The 23,212-nt window shown below is 45.9% G+C and overlaps 1 protein-coding gene across 1 annotated transcript in view; it reads right to left on the bottom strand.

Moving 5' to 3' along the window:
• The window catches only part of SERPINF2 (serpin family F member 2), a 101,101-nt gene that overhangs the window by 7,106 nt on the left and 70,783 nt on the right, over nucleotides 1–23,212 (bottom strand). The window contains exons 5-6 of the mRNA XM_077480570.1: nucleotides 16,932–17,135; nucleotides 1,807–1,949 (exon numbers count right to left, since the gene is read on the bottom strand). Coding sequence (XP_077336696.1) covers nucleotides 1,807–1,949; nucleotides 16,932–17,135 — 347 coding nt within the window. The remainder of the gene's footprint in view (nucleotides 1–1,806; nucleotides 1,950–16,931; nucleotides 17,136–23,212) is intronic.

Below are 23,212 nucleotides of genomic sequence, written 5' to 3'. Positions count from 1 at the left end.
CTCCCTGCCCACCTCTACAGTCTCCTACGCCTACTCCTATTTCTGAGTTTTGAGTAACATCCAGTCAAAACTCAGGAAAGGCAGCACATGACTTCAGCATGCCCAATCATGCGGAGGTGTGGATCAGCTAATCCTGGAAGAACGGGGGGAAATGTGAAGCTGGATTCGTAAACACACTTTCTGCTCTCATGTCGTTCAAGAGATAAAGAAATTTGATGTCAGTCACAGCAGTGGGGGGAGTTTTGACACAAACTCATCTGTGTGTTTTTTTTAATCTTACAAAAAAATAAAAAAATAAAAATAAAAAAAAACACAAGAGAATTGCTCAGAGCTGGATTAATTTGTTGTGGCAAGACTGGGCACAGATGACTTGACATCCTCTACTGTACCAGGTAAAAGTCTGTATTTAAAAAAAAAAAAGATGCAGGTTTATATTCACTTAAATAATCTTGTAAGTCAGTTTTCTATTTTCATCAAATCAGCAATAGGTAAGAAATGAAAATAGAAAGAAAAAAAAAAGTTTTCTCCTCATTTATCTCTGCATTAATTCACTTTTGTTTTGACTTTCACAATTTAGAACCATTTAGACCAGGGGTCTCAAACTGGCAGCCCTCCAGCTGTTGCAAAACTACAAGTCCCATCATGCCTCTGCCTGTGGGTGTCATGCTTGTAACTGTCAGCCTTGCAATGCCTTTATGGGACTTGTAGTTTTGCAACAGCTGGAGGGCCACCAGTTTGAGACCCCTGATTTAGACCATGATGCTGCATTACCACTACACATGGCAATGCATGTTACATGGACTGGTGCACCATGGTGCCATTCATTTTTAATTCAAAGTTGATTCATTTTGGATGGCACCCCAACTTACCTGTATTGCTCTGTACTGTGACACATAAAATTGTAGCAGCTATGATTTTAGGTCCACTCTGGGGCAATAGAAAGTCTATTCAAATGAACAGCCATTTTAATGCAACATGTTTAAGCCATTAGAAGCATCGCATTGGACCTGACTAGTTTGAGAGCCTATTTAAAGACTGTACTGCAGTAAAGCATGTAATGTACAGTGGTGCGCTGCAGTGCCATATTTTGTGAATGCCAAGCCAATGCAACTGCAAATATATGCTCTTGCTGTACAAAGCAAATTAAAGGAAAAGCAGAATATAAATAAAAATTGGATGGCAGAAGTCTCAGCTTCACTAAAACTGAATAGCCATGACCTGGATAACACCTAGGCCTTCTAAACACTGGGCAAAAAATAAAAATAAATCTGCTTATACAAGCTTTTGGAATTATTTTTCTTCAACCTGTATAAGCAACTTTATGTTAGCCTACTTGCCCATGCACATTTGGCTATTTACAGGCATATTTGCAGAGCAGCGTTTTCAGGCAAAAAAAACAAAAACAAACCCATATTACAAGTGATCTTTTTAGTGGCAGAGTTTTTGGGCAGAAAAAATACTTTCGCACATAAAAGCACCTAAACAAGGTATTTAAGAGCATTTAGCATTTTTCAAGTACAAAGATTATAGTGAAAAATGAGCAGAGGGGAAGGTTTTGGAAAAAAAGACTAAAAAGCAAATGCTCAAAACTTTTGTGCAAATACGAGACACTACCCACATTTTTTTATGCTGATGTTTCTGCCAAAGGTTCTGTAATTTGCATCTGTCAACAGTGTGTATGGCTCTTATAAGGCAATAAATCATATTTGGTCACATTTGGTCTGAACAGTATTTGGATCCAATTCTGATACCCCTTCATCCAGTGGCCAGTATATTCCAGTAAAGAACCAATATACGCAAACTTACCTGGCTATCTAACTTTTCATATGTAAAGTAACTCAAAGGATACTTATTTGCCTGCATCATATCCACAAGCATGCTCTCCTCATCATTTGCATAAAATGTATCTTCAGAAGTTTTTCTGGGGTCAAACTTATTTTTCCAGAAACCTGTACACACAAAATGCATTTTAAAAGAGGAAGTGGAAATTTGTGTCTGAATTACAGAATCAGTACTTTGAAACTTTATTAGCACCCACATTTCAGTTAGTGTCATCTCCTTTAGTAAATATTGCCTTGACCATAATTAAGGCCATGACTCGTGTCTCCTACCTTGCCTAATTTTTCTGCCATTTTTTTTACATGTATTAAACCCATCTAAACAAGGGATTTTGCATGTGAAAGCATGGCTCGGCCGAATATAGTAAACAGTGCAATTTATTGATAAAATGAAGGTAGAACTATGGGCCTTTATAATATACTGTATACAATAGCTCAGGGACATATTAGTGATATAGCAGTAAAATAGCAAGTACAGTATTATAAACCACTTTTACAGTGATGAGTTTATTATTTGTAGTTACAGAGTTTCTAACTCTAAATGCCAAGCAAGAGTCCAAATACGTTGGTTAAAATATATGCGGGAACTCTTGATCGACAGCACAGCCAGGTTCTTGGCCTTTACTGCAGCAGAGTAACTTGGTCAAAAACACACTCCCAGCCCACTGATAGGCTAATGAAACAGCAAAAGCACACTGGTCATAAGTCTACTCATTCTGCACTACCTTGCACATGTGCATGCTGTAGAACCTGATAGAAAGCCCGGAGCAGAGAAGAGACAACATAGGCGCAGGGCGGCATGACAGGGTTAACACGGGGACGTTCAGGAATCTAGAGAGGGCGGTACAGTCACAGGACTGGAGGGGAGGAGCAGAGTTAATGTGCGGAAGGGGCGACTCCTCCCCTCCTCAGTCTGCTGATCTGGAGCGAGCTTGGAGGCAGCATGGTGGCGGTAGAGGAGCCCTGGATGGCTCGAAGCTAGATTAGCAGCGGTGCTGGGGGAGTCCACACCAACGGCCGAGCGGTCCGGGCGGGTGACGGCGCGAGCTCGGCGCTCGCGGCCGCCGGATCGCTTCTCCCCGGACCCCCCTCTCTCCCCCCTCCCTGGGAATAGCGGCGCTCGTGGCTGGGCTCACAGACCCCTTCAGGCCCGCCCGCGAAGCGAGCGGCGGGGCCTTCGGCGGGGGGGCTCCCACAAGCGGCCTTCTGGCTCTGGCAGGGCGGTGGGGGGGGGCTTGCCATGCTGGGAATCTGACTGTGAGGGCTGGGGGACCACGGACTGTGCGGGAGGCCCCTGCTCCAGGCATGGCGGCGGCAGGGGCGGGGCTTACATCGGAGGCACTCGAGGGGATGGCTGCTGGGCTACAGGGACATGCGGCAGGTGGCGCCTCTGGGATGGATGGACGGCAGGTGCCCCCTTACGGTGGTCGCCGGGCTGAGGCTGATAGTGGGGTGGCATTGGGCAGTGGCCTGGAGCCACTGTGCCAGGGGGCGGCAAGTCGTTGCGGAAGTCATTGAGCGGATATGGTGCGCTGCAGAGGAATCGGTCGGTCCGTGGATCCCCGGCATCCAGTGACGCATCCACTGGAGGGCAGTCGGCAAGTGAGGCGGAGCTGGTTGAAGGTCGCTCGGAGGGGGAGTTGTCGCAATCGGAGGACGAGGGGCAGCAGGCGCTGCCGGCGGTGGTGGACTCGGGACCTTCGGCTGGTGGGACTCCTTCCAGGCAACGCGGTGAGTCCACACTTACTTTGTCTGCTTTACATGGTACTGTTGGGGGAGGGGTGGGGGTGGGGCGGGCGCGCAAGGGGCGGCCAAGTGGAGGCGCGACAGTCACGCCGGTCGCGCCGGTGCCAGATCGCGCGGTGCCGGATGCGGGTTTGCAGGGATTTTTGGCGGGCTTGAAGGAGCTGGTTCAACATTTTGAGCGGGTGGGGTGGGGGGTGACCACAAGAAGGAGGACGAGGAGAAGAGGCGTTACAGGCTCATTCCTCGGACATTTACGAATTGGTTGCAGGCATTCGCCATTTTGGCTAGTGTGATAGGGGAACGGAACCCGGAACACTGCTCGGCACTGTTTTGCTACCTTGACGCCATGGGAGAGGCCTACAGAGTCTACGGGGGAACGTCATGGTTGCGCTATGACGAACAATTTCGTCAGCGGAGGGCCATTCGCCCGCCCTTGAGGTGGAATCATAAGGACATCGGCCACAAGAAAAAAAGGGGTGTGCTGGCAGTTCAATGAGGGCTCCTGCAAGTTTGGAGGGTCATGCAAGTACAAGCATGAGTGCTCGGGATGTGGTGGGGGGGGCACCCCTTGTCCCGCTGCTTTAAGCACGGAAAAGGCAAGCCCGGCGATGCTGCTTGAAAGGGGGAAAAGTGGAAAAGATGCGGCCTTTCCTCGCTAGGTACCCGGATCAGGTAGCCTTACAGTTGCTGGCCCGGGGTTTTGGGGAGGGTTTTAGGATTCTGGCGCAGCTGGGGGCAGCGCCCCCCGTCGCACGCAATTTGCGGTCGGTATTTCAACACGCCGGGGTGGTATCGGACAAGTTAAAAAAGGAGGTGTCATTGGGGCGCATGGGGGGGCCCCTTTTCTGTCGCGCCCATTCCGGATTTGGTGGTGTCGCCTTTGGGTGTGGTGCCCAAAAAGGAGCCCAACAAATTCAGGCTCATTCATCACTTGTCGTATACGAAAGGGGGATCGGTGAACGATGCCACTGATCCAGCAGTTTGCACAGTGTCGTATACGTCGTTCGATGCTGCGGTTTTCTGGGTGAGGAAGTATGGAAAAGGGGCTCTGATGGCAAAAACTGATATTGAATCGGCTTTTCGCCTGCTTCCCGTGCATCCCGAAAGCTTTCGGCTGTTGGGTTGTCGGTGGCAGGATGAATTCTATGTCGATCGTTGTTTGCCTATGGGTGTTCCATATCTTGTGCGCTGTTCGAACAATTTAGTTCCTTCCTGGAGTGGGTGGTGCGGGACTGAATTCAGTAATACATTACCTGGACGACTTCCTCTGCATGGGCCCGCCTGCTTCGGAGGTCTGCGCGGTGCTGCTGGCTACGTTGGAACACGTTGCCGAGAAGTTCGGAGTTCCCCTGGCGCCGGACAAAATGGAGGGTCCTTGTACGGTGTTGAGCTTCTTGGGCATTGTTTTGGACTCGTAAGGATGGAATGTAGGCTGCCGGAGGACAAGTTGAGGGCGCTGCAGGCTGAGATTCGTGGGATGTTGGGGTTGCGCAAGGTTCAGCTTCGACCATTGCAATCGCTGTTGGGTAAGTTGAATTTTGCGTGTCGCATCCTGCCGATGGGGGAGGGTGTTTTGCCGACGGCTGTCGGCCAGCACCGCGGGGGCCTCCTCGCCCAAGCACTATGTGCAACTGTTGAAGGCACATAGGGAGGATTTGGCGACATGGCACATGTTCCTGGCTAACTTCAACGGCAGGGCGCTGTGGATGTCGGGCCCGGTTAGTAATTTTGACCTGGAGCTGTACACGGATGCAGCAGGGGCGGCTGGCTTTGGTGCTTTTTTCCAAGGGCGCTGGAGTGCGAGGCCCTGGCCTGAGTCGTGGAAGGCGGCAGGCTTGCTTAAAAACATGTTACTTCTGGAGCGGTTTCCGGTGGTGCTGGCGGTGGAACTGTGGGGCGAAGCGTTTCGGAATCTGAAAGTTTGCTTTCACGGGGATAACTTAGGGTGGTGCAGGTGATCAACAAGGTATCGGCGGCGTCTCCACCGGTGGTCAAGTTGCTCAGGCACCTCGTGTTGCGATGTTTACAGTTAAACGTGTTTATCTATGCTGTACATCTTCCGGGGTGGAGAACGTTATCGCTGATGCTTTGTCTCGCTTCCAGTGGGACAAGTTTCGGGAGTTTGCACCAGAGGCGGAGGAACGCGGGGTTCCTTGTCCAGAAAGGCTGTGGAGGATTGCTTTGGAAGAGTAGCCGGCTGGATCAGACGGTCGGTGAGCGAGTCTACGTGGTCAGCATACAGCAAAGTGTGGGCGGAGTGGGATGATCTTGTATGGCAGGTTTCAGTGGGGCAGGAGGAGCAGGACTTGCGTTTGCTGGTGATTTATTTTGTTTCCAGGAATTTTGAGTTGGGAGTGTCTGTGGCCGGGCTTAATCGGAAGTTGGCTGGGCTGGCGTTTTGGTTAAAGTTGAGGGGTTTACCAGATGGGACGAAGGATTTTTGGGTTAGACAGGCTATGAAGGGTTACAGGAGCTCTCATCCCAGTAGGGATACCAGGCGCCCGGTTTCATTTGAGCTTTTGGGGAAATTGTTGGTGCAGTTGTCTGGGATCTGTTCTTCACCTTACGAGGTGGCCTTGTTCAGGGCGGCGTTTGCGTTGGCATTCTTCGGGGCGTTGAGGGTTAGCGAATTGGTGAGCCCGTCGCGGACGCGACAGGGGGGTCTGGGGATGTCTGAAGTGGTATGTGAGGGGGACCGGCTATCCATTGTGGTGAGCCGGTCAAAGACTGATCAGCGGGGCAGGGGACGATCAGTGCAGGTGTTTGCGCTGCCCGGATCTCCCTTGTGCCCTATTGCGTTAGTGCGCAACTTCCTGAGCGTACGCCCGACCGTGGGTGGCTCTTTTTTGGTGCATCAGGATGGCCGGTCCCTCTCGAAGTTCCAATTTTCGGCTGTTTTTAAGCGGTGCCTTGTAGCGTTGGGTTTGGGGGATCAGAGATTTTCCTCACATTCCTTCCGCATTGGGGCGGCGACGGAGGCAGTCAGGTGGGGATTGGACGAGGCGGCTGTGAAGCGGATCGGGAGATGGGAATCCAAGCGTTTTCTGTCGTATGTTCGCCCCCATTTATTGTTTGTGTAACTTCGTTAGGGGCTTATGGGTACTTTTGATGTACCGTTTAGTTATTGACGTTTGGGTTATGTTTTTCTTCTCTTCCTTTTCTCACAGGCGGACGACAGGGATTGGTGTGGATAGTTGGCCACTCATATGTTTGTTGGGGGGCCAGAAGGGGTGATGCTCGTCCGGACGGCCGTCAGCTCGGTTTTTCCCGTCAGGATGCTGTTATCCGGTGGTTAGGTGTGCCGGGCATGCTGTGGGGTCGGGCGGTGGCTGATGTACATAGGTTCGCACACTTAGACGGCCCCCCGGATGTGCTGGTTTTGCACGTGGGGGGGCAACGATTTGGCTGTGAAGACCATGTTGGATTTGGTGAAGGAAATAAAATTAGATTTTTGGCAGCTCCGCTGTGTTTTTCCACGAATGATCATAGTGTGGTCAGACATGGTGGGTAGGATGGGGTGCACCTCAATGATGTGGGGACGGATTTATGGTCCCTGGGTATCCAGGATGGAGTTCAGAGAGCGTTGAGGGTGTGGCAGGGCGCGCAAGGGTAAGGCTTTGCCCTTGCGTGCTGTGGCATGGTGTTGGTCTGTGCGGATGAAAGATTTACCCCAGTGATGGAAGAGTGCGGGACCCATCGGTGGTATAGTACCTGTCAGTGGTGATACAGCCAACAGTGGTTTTAGCTGAAGTTGGGATCAGGTGCACTGCGGTCAGGATTTGGCCTCTGAGCTAGTTTGTCAGCTTGAGGTCTATTAGAGTTGGGTACCGCAGTGTCGGATGGCTTTATGATGGTGGTTGGTGGGTTTATCTTAGCACAGACCAACGGGAGGAATTTAATGGAGGAAGTGCCTTAATACCTGAGTTTAGATTGGTTAATTTATGTTATTTATGCTAATTATTTTGAATAATTTTATAATAAAGATAATTGGCTGCTACGGCCATGTTTTACTCCAGTTTGGTGTGGTCTCAGTTTCTGGGGTATATAAAAATATAAGGGGGCGTAGCAGTGGTAAAATAATTTTGGTAAAAGGGGAGTAAGTCACAGTATGTTGTACCCTAGTCATGACTTCCTCTATCCTCTTTCTCTCCCAGTTTTAATAGTGCTATACATGGGATTACTGGAGGCAGTTATCCAGACAAATTCATGCATGACCCACATACAATAAATACACAGGGGAATGTGTAATTAGATAGAAGTCTGTGGCCTATACAGTGCTCAAAACATATGGCTCAGTTGCTACCCAACAGGCTTTTCGTCAAATTCACCAGTCAGTAAATTCTGAAGTGTCTCAGACTTGTATCAACCTCATCATCAACACAAGCCCAAATTCTGAAGACACAGGTCGTTTATCTGGCCACCTTACCAAACTGATATGTTGGCCATACATATAATGATAAATAATCAATTTCAAATCCTTTTCACAAAGTGTTCAAACACAACAAGGATGATCATTTTGGTGGAAGCCAGCTGGATTTTCTGTCAAGACTGAGGATTTCTGATGAAAAATGCCTTTTATTGACTGAACCACTCAGTAAGTGCAACTTAATATGGAAAATATGACTCTTATTGCAACAATTGTTCTATTGAAAGATCATAGTGTTGTGTAGTTTGCCAGCATTAAGAGTTACGAATGTCTTCAAAAACTCTAGGAAGCTATAAATCCATGCCTTCCTTTTGAAATGTAATTTCTTGTTGTGGGGATACTATAAGAAGCTCACACTCATGTATAGACTTTTGTGCAAAAACAGACAAGCTTGTCTAAAGGTCTCTGTACTGGGTCTCCCTCACTTCTTGCACTCCAACTCCTAAGCTCTTTCCATGGACCTCAAAATTTCTCATATATAGTGTCCAAAAAGCAATACCAGGACAAAAAGGTTGGCCAGGCGGGAAGCCGCCCTAGGCAATGTGGTAAAATGGGTCACCACCTCTCAGCATGCTCTAGAACAGTGGCTGGCAACCAGAAGCTTTTTAGGTCTGCTTATGTCACGTCTTTCTCAATGCAGGTGGTCAGACACTATAACTGGCAACTGTGTTCTTCACCTATAACAGCCCCTTTCCCAGAAGGTAAGCAGACCTACCGGTACTCGGTCGCCCTCAGGTCTTATACATAATGCTATAGTGCAGAGATATGCAATTAACAGACCTCTAGCTGTTGCAGAACTACAAGTCCCATGATGTATAGCAAGACAGCCACAAGCATGACACCCAGAGGCAGAGGCATGATGAGACTTGTAGTTTTGCAACAGCTGGAGGCCCGCTAATTGCATATACCTGCTATAGTGCCTGGCTACTACACCAGGGCAGGTACAAACTGAGCAAAGCTAACAGGTACTTGTGGTTGGCAGACAGGCAAAGTGATTCCATGACAGTCCAGGTAAAAAAGGCAGGCCGAGTTCACAGATTAGTCCAAAACCTGGTCCAAGGTCATACACCGGGAAATCCAACAAGCAAAGCAAGACAGAAGGGCTTGATCAGGGATTACACATGTATCATCACAAGCATGAGACTGAAGATTTGGCTTTCTTATAACAGGTTTGGTTGGGAGAATGCCATAGCCAAAAGCAGGATGCTGGAATGAGGAGAAGGAGTGCTATATGCTCCCGACATTAACCAGCCCCCCCCCCCCCCCCGAGGGGGGCCCCTCAGACCTTTAAAGACAAGCTGGACATCCAGCACAGGATCATCAATCTGGGCAGAGGTCAGGGGATCCGCAAAGCTGGGTTGGTCAGCAGGTGATGTGTCACAAGAGTCAAGTCGGATAGCTGAAACACAAGCAGATTGCAAAGAGGCTTGAAAGAAAAGGTTGAAAACCCCACCTGGCCAAATGAGGCAGTCAATCCAAAGGATGGGTTGAATTTCTTAGACAGGTTTGAGTGTATATAGTAGCAGTAGGGTGAGGCCAGGTTGCAGAAAGTTCTGAATAAGAAAAAGCAAGGAGGCTCAATCTGGACCAGAATAACTGATGTAGAGGCTGACTGGACCGCATTGCCAGGTGTAGAGCCAGCGGAACTTGAGGACAAGTTAGCCTTGATGTGGGTCCAAGAGTTTAGGGACAGGCACAGGTAGGAGTAATCCAGGGGGCTTGACTTCTGAGGGCTTAGAGTGAGCACAAGTTTTGCAAAGGGGGGAACAAACAGCTTTCAAGGAAGTAGATTGGGCAGAACACAAGACTGAGCCTCTAAAACAGAGTCCAAAAGGTCAGAAGAAAAGGCCCCCCCATTACTTGTGCTGGATGTAAAATATTGTGAAACGTCAAAGTTTTAAAACCGATCAAGGCTGCGAGACAGCGGGTAAGTTTGGCTTCTAGGTGGAAAAGATTTGGATTGTGGCAATTGGGTGAAGAAGTGGCCTGTAGAGAATTCAATAAACTTGTCAGTGTCTTTTGCATTAACAGAGTCATATAAAAAGGCAAATGGTTATGCAAACTGGAGTCATACTTGGAAAACATTGTCATGATCATAGTTACATAGTAGGCGAGGTTGAAAAAAGTCCAACCTGTGTGTGCTTTTATGTCAGTATTACATTGTATATCCCTGTATGTTGTGGTCATTCGGGTGCCTAATAGTTTTTTGAAATTATCGATACTCCCTGCTGAAACCACTGCCTATGGAAGAGAATTCCATATCCTTACCGCTCTTACAGTAAATAACTCTACGCAGTTTAAGGTTAAACCACTTCTCTTCTAATTTTAGTGAATGGCCGCGTGTCTTTAAATTCCCTTTCACAGAAAAGTTTCATCACTATTGTCACCTGTATGATATTTGTGCATTGAAATCATTTCCCCTCTCAAGCATCTCTTCTCCAGAATTTCAGTGCTCGCAACCTTTCCTCATAACCAAGGTCCTCCAGTCCCTTTATTAGCTTTGTTGCCCTTCTCTAGGCTCTCTCCAGTTCCAGCGCATCCTTCCTGAGGACTGGTGTCCACAACTGGATGGCATACTCCAGGTGCAGCCTGACCAGAGTCTTGTAGAGTTGGAGAATTATTTTATCTTTGGAGTTAATCCCCTTTTTAATGCATGTCAATATTCTATTTGCTTTGCTTGCAGCAGCTTGGCATTGCATGCGACCACTGATCCTATCATCTACTAGGACCCCCAGGTCCTTCTCCATCCTAGATTGCCCCAGAGGTTCTCCCCCTAGTGAGTAGATTGCATTCATATTTTTGCCACCCAAATGCATTATTTTACATTTTTCTACATTAAACCTCATTTGTCATGTAGTTGCCCACCACATTTGTTCAGATTTTCTTGTAAGGTTTCCACATCCTGCAGAGAAATTATTGCCCTGCTTAGCTTTGCATCTTCCACAAATACTCAGTTTTCAATCCATGTACTTACCCTATGGTCCATGCCGACAGACCTTAGTTTGTACAGTAAGAGTGTATGGGGAACTGTATCAAATGCCTTTGCAAAATCCAGATACACCCACGTCTACGAGCCTTCCTTTATCTAGATGGCAGCTTACCTCCTCATAGAAGTTTAATAGATTGGTTTGGCAAGAACGATTCTTCATGAATCTATGCTGATTACTGCGGATACCGGTTTCACTACTAAAATCTTGTATGTACTGCCTTATCCCCTCCAAGATCTTGCATACTATTGAGGTTAGGCTAACTGGTCTGTAATTCCCAGAGATGCATATTGGCCCTTTTTTAAATATTGGTGCTACATTGGCTTTTCTCCAATCAGCTGGTACCATTCCAGTCGGTAGACTGTTCGTAAAAATTAGAAACAATGTTCCTTAAGGACCCTGAGGTGCAAGCCATCTGGTCCCGGTAACTTATTGATGTTAAGTTTTTCAAGTCCATTTCTAATTCTATCCTCTGTTAGCCATGAGGGAGCATCCTGTGATGTGTCATGAGGATAAACATTGCAGTTTTGGTTACTGAAGCCTCCCGTTTCCCTTGTGAAGGCTGAGGACTAGAATAAATTCAATACCTTCTCCATCTCTCCATCCTTGGAAACCAGATTCCCTTCATCATTCTTTATGGGACCAATATGATCTGACCTCCCTTTCTTATCATTTATATATGTAAAGAATTTCTTGAATTTTTTTTTTTACTCTCCCCCGCTATGTGCCTTTCATGTTTATCTTAGCAGCCCTGATTGCACCCTCGCATTTCTTGTTGCGTTCTTTGTCCAGTTGGAAAGCTGATGATGATCCCTCAGCCTTGTATTTTTTTGAAGGCCTTCTCCTTTGCTCTTGCATGCATTTTTAGGTTGGAGTTAAGCCGTCCAGGACTTTTATTAGCTCTTTTAAATGTATTTCCCATTGGGATGCCCTTGCTAATACGCTTATTTAATATGCTCTTAAAGCATACCCATTTTTCCTCAGTGTTCCTAAAAATTTATCCCATTTAGTGCCATCTAGAAAGGATCGTAGTTTAGGGACGTTGACTCTTTTGAAATTCAGTGTCTTTGTATTCCCCTTAGGTTTCCTATTTGTTTTATTTATACTGAAACTAATTTACCTGTAATGGCCATTTTCTAAATTGCCCTGTATCCACATCAGTGATCAGGTCTGTATTGTTGGTAATTAGTAGATTTAGTAACGCTTTGTTTTCAGTTGGTGCATCTACCATCTGACCCTTGAAATTGTACTACAAGATATTTAGGAAATGGCGAGCTTTAGATGAATGTGCTGTTCCTTCCGGCCAGTCTATGTGTGGATAATTAAAATCCCCCATTATAATGACACTTCCCATCATTGTGGCTAATCCAAATTGTCATAGGAGGTCCAACTCCCCCTCCTCCCTCTGGTTAGGGGGGTCTATAGCATACTCCCAGTATTACTTTTCTCTTAATTTCCTCCCTTTGTAGCTCTACCCATAGGGATTTCACCTCCTCCCTTGCTATTGAGGTAGTCTCTCACATTCACTTGTACATAATTTTTGATATACAGGCACACCCCTTCCCCTTTTTTACCCTCTCTATCCCTGCAATTTTAGGGAATACCCTTGAATGCTTCCCAGCCAATCATGAGAGCTGTTAAAACCGCTGAAATTCCTACAAAATCGAAATTCTCCTTGTACAATAACAGCTCTAGTTCACCCATTTTGTCCACCAGACTCCTGGCATTGGCGAACATGCCACGTAGTTTAGACCGGTCACATACATCTCCTTATTGGGTGTTCTGAGGTTGAAAATGGTACTTGTTACTGTACTTACCTCAGGTTTAGGTAACCTACCACCAATCCCCCAATAATACCCTCTGGAATTTGTTCTGTGCTGACTATCTTTACCTCTGGACCCCCCCCCCCCCAACTTGTCAGCCATCTTTGCTCCCAGCAGATTTGCACCCTCCACATTTAGGTGCAGTGTGTCCTTGCTGAAGAGCTGGTGACTGAGAAGACTTTTCTTTTTGAGCTTTTCTTTGGGACTATTTTTATTTGGCCTAAAGGCTGTCATGCCCCTCCCACTTGTTTCTATGGACTGTCACACCCATTCCTCCCTTTTGCATTCCATGGACAATTGCTATGCAGCTGAGATTATATGTTTGTTGTTTTCTGTTTTTGCATGTTTAGAAGGTGGTCTGGGTGAGGGTCAGGGGTCATATTGGGATTGTTGTTGTAGTATGCCCAGGACATGCTCGACCATTTCAGTGTATACTGTTTGAAGGGATGCTGGCATAGGCACTGTATTATATATGTATTGGTTCACATGTCATCTACAAGCCTCTGTGTTCTAGGGGGAGCCTTAAGGTTATATGTGGCCCACCCGATAACACCATTAATAACACAATCATTGGACATAGAGGGGATGTGTATTCAGAGTCTACAGGAACTCCACAGTGTTTGACACCTTAGATCGTGCCCTACATCACACTTCATGCATATCTCTGACCCCCATACTGAGATGGCTAAGCTACTTTCACAGCTTGCCCTTGCAGGATTCTCTGAAGGTGCCCGACAGGTCCTTAAGCAGACAGCCACTGGCCTTGGGCAACAGTATGTACATTTGTTGTGGAAGAACATGCCATCCATGGATTCTGAATGATTCCAAGGGATGGTGTTACTTGGCCTCATTGGTTTCCGATAAAGGCGATTCTCTGGGACAGTGGGGAACGTCACTTGCTCAAGGCTAGTGTTCATCCTAGATGCCCCCTTAAACAGTTATTTTGGGTCATTGTTTCTGGAAAAGAACATGACCTGGGCATGGTTCCCCTCAGGAGCCTAAGGGGGTATTGACATGATGAAAAGGCAAAATAATTGCTTGGGAGCCCCCTGGGTAACATGGGGGGGTTTGGTTTCAATGCTGGATCCTGGATTAAGGATATTGCTATGTTTGTTGTACTGATTTTGCTTATGCTATTACTTTTATATGCCTGTTTCAAGTTTATTATGTGCATGATTTCACGAGGTACTTGACCTTCCGACCCAGCTGCCGCTAATAGAATGTATATTAACTTTTACTGTGGTCATCAGGACGAGTATGTCACAATGAGAAGAAATAAGTCATGTTCTGATTTGATTTCATGACTTAAAGAGGGGATTGTTGTGATATGGCTGAACCGGAGTCACTTCATCTTTTTAAGTTCATATAAGATTAACTTGGGTTAATCTGCTAGTTAGTTTAAGTTCTGTATTTACAGACTGTAGCAGTTTTCTATAAAGCATACATATAAGAAAATATAGCTTGCATAAGCAGTTTTATTCTGTACTGTCTAAATAAAGAAATTGTGTCTCAATATGTCTGGACCACCCCAAACATGACATAGGGACATAGGGAAGCAAGACTCATCACTGAGTCATGAAAGCAGATGGCAAAATTAATGACATGTAATGATATGTAATGTACACCTCTGTATTAACCACACACATGTTCTATGCAATGATTGGCTAATAATAGCGTATATAAGTTGTATACCTGCCCAGAATTAAACCAGATAAGCTTTGAACATCAACTTTGACTCATTTCTTCTTGTATTCAGAAAGAAGCCGTCTCCTCAGAACTGCAGTGCTGAGCGGGTTTCATAAGTGTGGTAATTGCTGTAATTATACCTAGCTGGTCTTTGCCAGTATATAGAAATATCATTTCAATCACTACAGTGACCAGGCCCATGAACAAGGAAAAGTTTAAAAGCTAAAACTGAAAAGGGTTTGTGCACCTTAGTCATGGGAATCTGTAGACAGTGTGCTAGGTTCCGATCAAAAATTGCTAGCAGCACCAGAATCTATGAAAGTCGAGAGGTAATGAGAAAACGTGGTAGAACTAAGTTGTGCAGGAACAAATAGTTTATATCTGAGGGAAATTGACACGGTATAGCCTATAGAAGCAGATCCCACCTGCACTAGACTCTTGGTGTTTCTCGGCTTATTAGGGCAGCTGGTGACAAATTGGCCGTGGTTGCCACAGTAGAAGCAGAGTCCCTGGAATCTTCTAGCCTTTTCCCCAGAGGCTCATCTTGCAGGAGAGGTTGGAGAGGGCTCTGGAAGGGTTGATGAAGGAGAAGTAGATGTGTACTGAGGGGCAAAGAAACCTCTCTGTTCGCCTTTCCTCGTAAACACCTGTCTTTACTGATGAATACTTGGCTTCATTCAATGACTTTGGTTCAGGGTAGTGTACCAAGCAGTCTGATGGAGTCTGATAAGCCCAGTGACGGTAATCAGAACATTATTATTCAGCGGTGCATTTACCCTGAAGTAATAACCTAAGGTTAGTTTCAGCTAAGTGGGCACCATCAGGATCATCATAGAGTAAACCTAAGGCCTTGAAAAAGGCTTCAACTGACCCTCTGGCTGGGTCATCTGCAGGGAGACTAAAAGTCCAAGACTGGGGATCCCCCTGCAACCATGTAATAATCAGGTCAACCCGCTGTGCTTCAGAACCAGAGGAGTTTGGCTTAAGCTTAAAGTATAGCATACAACTATTATTAAGGTTGGAAAATATATGGGGGGGGCAGAAAAACAATCGGGCGGGTCATCTTTGGGCTATGGCTCCTGCGTTCCTGCTGGAGGTATGTTTACACGCACAGAGTGCATTACCCCCCCCCCCCCCAAGTGCATTACCTTACATTTCCTCACATTGAACCTCATTTGTCATTTAGTTGCACACTCCATTATTTTGTTCAGATCTTTTTTGTAAAATTTCTATCTAGCTGTGAAGTGATTGCCCTGCTTTTGTGTCCTCCGCAAAAAATGGAGATTGAGCCATTTATCCAATCCTATGTCATTAATGAATAAATCAAACAGAATTGGTCCCAAGACGGAGCCTTGGTACCCCACTTACCACTCCAGACTAGTCTGAGTATGCTCCTGTAACTAGTTTCCTACTACAGCCCCCTTTCCTATAAGGCAAGCAGGCCTACCGGTACTCGGTTGCCTCCAGGTTTTATACACAATGCTATAGTGCCTGGCTACCACACCAAAGCAAATGCAACCTGAGTGAAGCAAACAGGTACTTGTGGTTGGCAGACAGGCAAAGTGGTTCTATGACAATCTGGGTAAAAAGGCAGGCAGAGTTCAGGGAATAGTCCAAAATCTGGTACAAGGTCATACACAGGGGAATCCAACAAAGAGCAAGACAGACAGGGGGCTTGATCAGGAATTACACACTCACAAGGTTTGGCTTGCTTATAACAGGTTTGGTTTCCACCCAGAGACTGACCACATCAATCACCTTGCAGGTGGACAAAGACGGAGAGAATGCCATAGCCAAAACCAGGATGCTGGAATAAGGAGCAGGAGCGCTAGACACTCCTGACAGCTTTGCAGCTACTGCTGTTGCACTGTACTTACTAAACCCACTCTCACCCCTTCCACCGACAGTTGACAAGAAAAACACAGTACATGTGTAACCAAGTTCTAGTTGCTGGAAGGCAAATGAATAGCCACATATGTGTAGTGTACCCTACATGCCAACCATGTACCTGAGCAAGGGGTAATAGATTTGATACATAGTGGTTCACCCATTCTACATCATGCATTAGTAGCAGGGTGCACAGTTATGAGATCCTTGCCCTGGGCGCTGGATGGACTTCTTCCAGTACGGCCAATAAGAAATACTTCATCAAACCTTAAAATAATTATATTCCTTCTATAAGAAATGTATAGAGCTGTACAGTCCTAGAGCTCTGTATTGATAGGGATGATACAACAACAATGGTCAGACCTCTAACCCTGGACTGTCTGCAACACCAAGTTCTGGCAACCCTATACTATGGGGGTATAAAACGCTCTACTTCACAAAAACAGACAGCATCACATAAAAAAACAAAAAAAACAAAAATAGAAAAACAAAACAAAAAAAAGAAGACAGACAGACAATAGCATACAGATGCTTTTACCTTTGAAATGTATGGCATTGAGAAGTATTAGTACAACTTTTTCCGAGATGTTCGAGAGAAAGTCTGTGATCTTTCCCTTTGTTGCATTGCTGACCCACTCGTTGATGGATTCCAAATTCTGACTCATGCTTGGGCCCAAATATACTGGCTTTGATCTGTAAAGTTTCTCCGACTTCGTAAGGAACTCTTTTTTAATTTTAAAACCTACAAAAGCGATTTTAACTACAGTGAGTATCACATACATTACAGAATAAGCAGGTGGACACATGGGGGTTGATGAAATAAAACGGGAAAGTGCAAAATCACAAATTTTTCTTTAAATATTACAGAGTTCCACATTCTTATTGTCCCAACAGTGAACAAACCTCTGCGTAGCTTTAAGTTAAACCTCTTCTCCTCCAATCTCATTGTGTGGCCCTGTGCCATCTTACACACCCTGAGACTGAATAGCTTTTCTCCTATGCTGGTATCACCATTAAGGCATCTGTAAATCGCTATCATATGCCCTCTCAAGCGTCTCTTCTCCCCAGCTGAACGGAATACTCCAGATGTGGCCCAACTAGAGTTTTATAAAATGGCAGGATTATAGTTTGATCTCTGGAGTATATTCCCTTTATTCATGTGAATATTCTGCCGGCTTTGGTAGCAGCAGCTCATCATTACATGCTATTGCTCAGTCTATCATTTACTAGGACCCCCAGATCTTTCTCCATTCTTGATTCCCCCAGAGGTTCTCCCCCTAGTGAGTAGTTTGCATTTATGTTTTTAGCCACCCCTAGTGCATTACCTTACATTTCCCCACATTAAACATTTGTCATCTAGTTGCCCACTCCATTATTTTGTACAGGTCTTTTTTGTAAACAGTCTATATCTTGCTGTGAAGTTATTGACCTGTTTATTTTTATGTCATGTGCAAAAAATGGAGATTGAGCCATTTATCCAAACCTCTATCATTAATGAATAAATTAAACAGAATTGGTCCCAAGACGGAGCCTTGGGGTACCCCACATACCACTCCAGACCAGTCTGAGTACACGTTATTTATCACCAGCCTTTGGATGCGCCCCTGTAACCAGTTTTCTATCCAAGAACATCTTTATGGTTCATGCAAAGAGACCTCAACTTGTAGATTAACCACTTGCCGACCGCCGATATACATCCTCACTTTGAGGACGGATATCGTTATGGCAGCAGCTAGCTGTCATAACCCCTGTATCCCTGTGTTCGACCGGTGGTCGGCTACAAGATAAAAGTGGTTTCTGCGGCGGAGCCAATCCGGTTCTCTCACTGGCTGTGCATGGAGACGAGTGAGGGGAAGATGGACCCCACCCGTCTCCATGACACTGCAGGGCGGAAGCGATGTCAAAAAGTCACTTCCGCCCATAGCTCTTAAAAGGGCCATTTCTTTTAAATCTTTTTTTTTAAATGACAATTTTGTTTTATTGCAGTTTAGTGTAAATATGAGATCTTATAAGGGATGTTTACATTCCTTGTAATAAAAATAAAAGTGACAATTTTTTTATTTATTTTTTTAAACCGTGTAAAAATAAAAAAGGTAAAATAATATATATATATTTTTTTTTAACGTACCCCTTCCCACTGAGCTTGCATGCACAATCGAACGCATACGCGAGTAGCGCCTGCATATGAAAACGGTGTGCAAACCACATGTGGAGTATAGCCACAATTGGTAGAACGCTAGACCTAGACCTCCTCTAACTCAAAACATGCAACATGTAGAATTTTTTAAATGTCGTCTATGGAGATTTTTAAGGGTAAAAGTTTGTCGCCATTCCACGAGCAGGCGCAATTTTGAAGCGTGACATGTTAAGTATAAATTTACGCTGCGTAACATTTTTCACAATAAAAAAAAAAAAAAAAAAAAATTGGGGGTTCCAAGTAATTTTCTAGCAATTTTTATCTTGTAAACACCACATTTAAAAAAAAAAAAAAAAAAAAAAAAAGAGAAGGAGGCGGTCTGGTCCTTAAGTGGTTAAGTTTCTATGGGGAACTGTATCGAATGCTTTTACAAAATCCAGCTATACCACATCCACAGACCTCCCCCTATCTAGATGGAAGCTCACTTCCTTGTAGAATTTTAACAGATTGGTCTGGCAAAAACGAACCTTTGTAAACCGAGCTGGTTACTAGGGATGAGCCGAACACCCCCTCCCCCATTTCAAAGGGGGGGGCGGGATCTGGGGGTCCTCTTGTTAAAAGGGAGCTTCCAGATTCTGATAGGCCCCCTGCCCGCAGACCATCACAACCACCGGGCAAGGGTTGTGGGGATGAGGCCCTTATCCCCATCAACATGGGGACAAGGTGCTTTGGGAGGCTACCCCAAAAGCACCCTCCCCATGTTGAGGGCATGTGGCCTGGTATGGTTCAGGAGGGGGGAGCGATCTCTCGCCCCCCCCTATTTTCCTGCAGCTTGCGAGGTTGCGTGCTTGGATAAGGGGAAAGGTACAAATACCCCCCAAATGACCCCTATTTGGAAAGAAGACATTCCAAGGTATTTAGTAAGAGGCATAGTGAGGTTTTTGGTGTTGTCATTTTTTCCCACAATTCTTTGCAAAATTAAGATTTTTTTGTTTATTTTTTTTCCCCACAAAATTGTCATTGTAATAGGTCATTTCTCTCACATGGCATGTGTATACTACAAATAATTCCCCAAAATACATTCTGCTACTCTTCCTGAGTATTTCGATACCACATGTGTGTGACTTTTTCACAGCCTGGACACAGAGAGACCCAACATGCAGGGAGCTCCATCACGTGTTCTAGGAGCATAAATTACACTAACTTGTTGACTACCCATTACACTTTTGAAGGCCCTGGAGCACCAGGACAATGACACGTGACACTGACATGGCACCGATACGTGGCACTGATGGCACGTGACACTGATGACAGATGGTACTAATACGTGGCACTGATGACACCTGACACTGATGACAGATGGCACTAATACGTGGCACTGGGGACAGGTGACACTGATAGGTGGCACTGGGGACAGGTTGCACTGATAGGTGGTACTGGGGACAGGTGGGCATGTGTGTGTGTGTGTTTTTTACTCTGTATGTGTGTGTGTTTTCACTGACGCTGCAGCTGCAGCACGGAAGCTCTCCCTCCTCACACGCTGGCTGTGTGAGGGGAGCCGGCGATGAGAGATGATCTCATATGCCTCTCATTGGACAGGCCGATTGAGTGCTAAATGGCCGCTGTGATTGGCCATTTAGCACGATCTGTGATTGGCTGTGTCCGAGGGACACGGCCAATACAAAACTTCCCCGATGTGTGCCAACAGTGGCACGCAGAGGGGAAGTAAATGGGAGGACATCCAGGGATGCCCTCCCAGCAGATAGCGTCCGCTCTGTAGCTGTCTTTTGCCTATAGAGCGTGCACAAAGTGGTTAAAAAAAATAATAAATTGGTGCAGGGTTCCCCTTAATATCCATACCAGACCTGAAGGGCCTGGTATAGAATTTGAGGGGACCCCCATGCAATATTTTTTTTTTTTACTTTGGTTTGGGATTCCCCTTAATATTCATACCAGACTCAAATGGCCTGGTAATGGACTGGGGGGATCCCATGGCGTTTTTTTTCCAATGACTTTTATCTGCATTGCCGGGACCTGATAATTAATTATAGCCGCGAGTAGTTTTAAATTACTTCCCCCCCCCCCATATAGAAAGGGACCGTTCTAAACACAGGAAAAATGTTCCACTTTACAGGCATACTATAGACACCCCCAGGTACGAAATTTAAAAAGGCAAAAGGGTGGGTACTCTTACCAGAGGCACGGAACCTCTGTGCCTTTTTCCATTTCATCTGGATGTCATTGCTGTGAATATCTTTGAGATTACTCCGTGGCCTTCATATTGTGTGAATTACCATATTCGAATTCCACGTGGGTTCCAAGGACTCATTCATTTCTATTATCTGGACTCTATAGTGTCCCTTTTTGGTGTTAGTCACTTCACTATTTTCGTTTTTAATAATTTTTATATTTTTTTAGCGCTACATTATAATATAGCACATAGGTGTACGATGATGGGTGCATGCAGGTGCTCAATGGCGGGTGCTCGCTGACATGCATAGTGGTAATCATTGGCGCCCTCTGGCCTATTTAAGCCTGCTGCAAATGTATGCAGGTTGCTGGATTATCGTCAGCTCTTGTGTCTCCTGTACCTGCATCTGCTTTAAGTTACTACCCGTCTTGCCTGACTTCTCCTGCTCTCCACCTGTATCGACCCCCGGCTTGGACCTGACTATTCTCCAGTCTCCGCATCTGTACCTTGATTGTCCCCATGGTGTTCGACACCTAGCCTGGCTACTGACTCAGTTCCTGGTTATCCTGCTGTACCTCATCTTGGACCGATTCCTGCTGTGTATAACCACTTGCCTGGCTTGACACTACTGCTCCTTACCTGGGATCTCTCCTCACGCAGTTGCCCTATCAGATTATCAAGCGCATCCCAGCTGCTCTCTGCTACCCAGCAACAGCACTTGGCATCTTGTGCACCTTTGGGCACCATACTCATTCCCAGGGATACACTGCACTTAGCCGCAAGGAACACCCTCTCAGAAATCCGGCCTCACATCTTGGACTTGACAGTATAATCCAGCCATGACTGAGGCTGGCAGAGGTGCGTCCCCAATAGAGGCTTGTGCCAACAGACTACTACCCTTACTTAAGTGGCCCAAAGTCTACAGGAAGGATAGCTCCAGTTAGAGGGTAGGCTACAACACTTATGGTGCCATCTGCTTCTATGGGCCAAGGTCCTTCTTCCACCTGCTTCACTGCTATGACCCCACTACAATAGTGACTCCGCCTCCAGAACCACTGGTACCAACCCTTGAACGATTCTCCGGAGATCAACACAAATTCAGATCCTTTAAGAATGCCTGCTTACTATATCTGGCCCTGCAACCCTGGACTTTTTCCACTGAGACTGTTAAAAGTTGGCTTCCTTATTTTCCTGCTGTCCGATGAGCCCCAGGCATAAGCCCACAGTTTATAGGAACAGAAAGACCCAGTTATTAGCACAGTGGATACATTTACAGCTATGTCCCAACTCTATGAAGATCCCCAGCGTACAGCCACCGCTGAAGCCGCTCTGCAGTCTCTATGATAGAGACGTTGATCAGTGGAGAATTATACCGTGGACTTCCATCAGTCTGCAGATACAGACTGGAATGAGGCTGCATTAAAACATCAGTTCCACCTAGGACTTTCTGAATCCCTTAAAGAAGAGTTGGCCAGGATTGTCATCCCTTCAACCCTTGAGGGGCTCATTCAAATAGCCATTCAATTGGATAGACTCCTACGGGAGCACCAGGCCGAACGATTACAGACTTCCAGTACATCAAACCCGGAAATCAGCACTACACCCATTGGTCTGGTGCGATCCCCACTGACTCCCGAGGAAAAAACAGCGTCAAGCTAATCTTCGCCTCTATTGTGGACAAGATGGACACTTCCTGTGCAACTGCCTTATAAAGGCCTAGCAAGCCATTCAAGTATTCCCCAGTTTATGTCCAGGTTTCCGGAACTTCCCCTTCTCACCTTATCCTTCCCATTACAGTTGGCCTAAGAAGGGGGTTCAGCTTCAGGCCATAGTCTATTCAAGCTCATGCAGCCATTTCCTGGACTTGAACATGGCAAGAAAACTTTGTCTACCCCTGCTCTCCAAGAAACGTAGGTTGGAAGTTCTCCTGGCTGATGGCACCCTGCCTAGCTCTGGTCCCGTTACACAAGAGACTGCTCCTCTCTTTGTTATTACTCCTGATAGTCATCAGGAATTCATATGTTTTGACGTCCTGAGCTCGCCCATGTTCCCAGTTATCCTGTGTACTCCTTGGCTTCAAGCACATAATCCCCAGATCAACTGGATCAACTGGTTCAAGAGAGAAATTTTGTTTATCTCTCCCTACAGCACTGCCTTGTTCCAGAAACCAGCTAACAGTTCAACCTGTACCTGCCAATAACCAGAGTGTACCACCAGCCTATCAAGAATTTTTGGATGTCTGACAAAAAAAAGCTGATTTTCTGCCACCACATCAGCCATATGATTGTCCGATCGAATTACTTCCAGGAGCCAAATTCTGTTTGGTTGCATATTTCCCCTCTCTGAGATGGAATTAAGAACATTGCGACAATATATCAACAAAAACAATCTTTTTTGGCAAGAAGAATGACAAATCCCTAAAGCCATGTGTGGATTACAGGGAATAAAATTACCATATAAAAAACGCTACCCTCTCCCTCTAGTCCTGGAG

This window comes from Lithobates pipiens, unplaced genomic scaffold, assembly GCF_037356315.1.
Source record: "Lithobates pipiens isolate NorthernLeopardFrog02 unplaced genomic scaffold, aLitPip1_a1.2 Scaffold_16, whole genome shotgun sequence".
NCBI lineage: Eukaryota > Metazoa > Chordata > Amphibia > Anura > Ranidae > Lithobates > Lithobates pipiens.
This window is presented reverse-complemented; position numbering and strand designations above follow the sequence as displayed.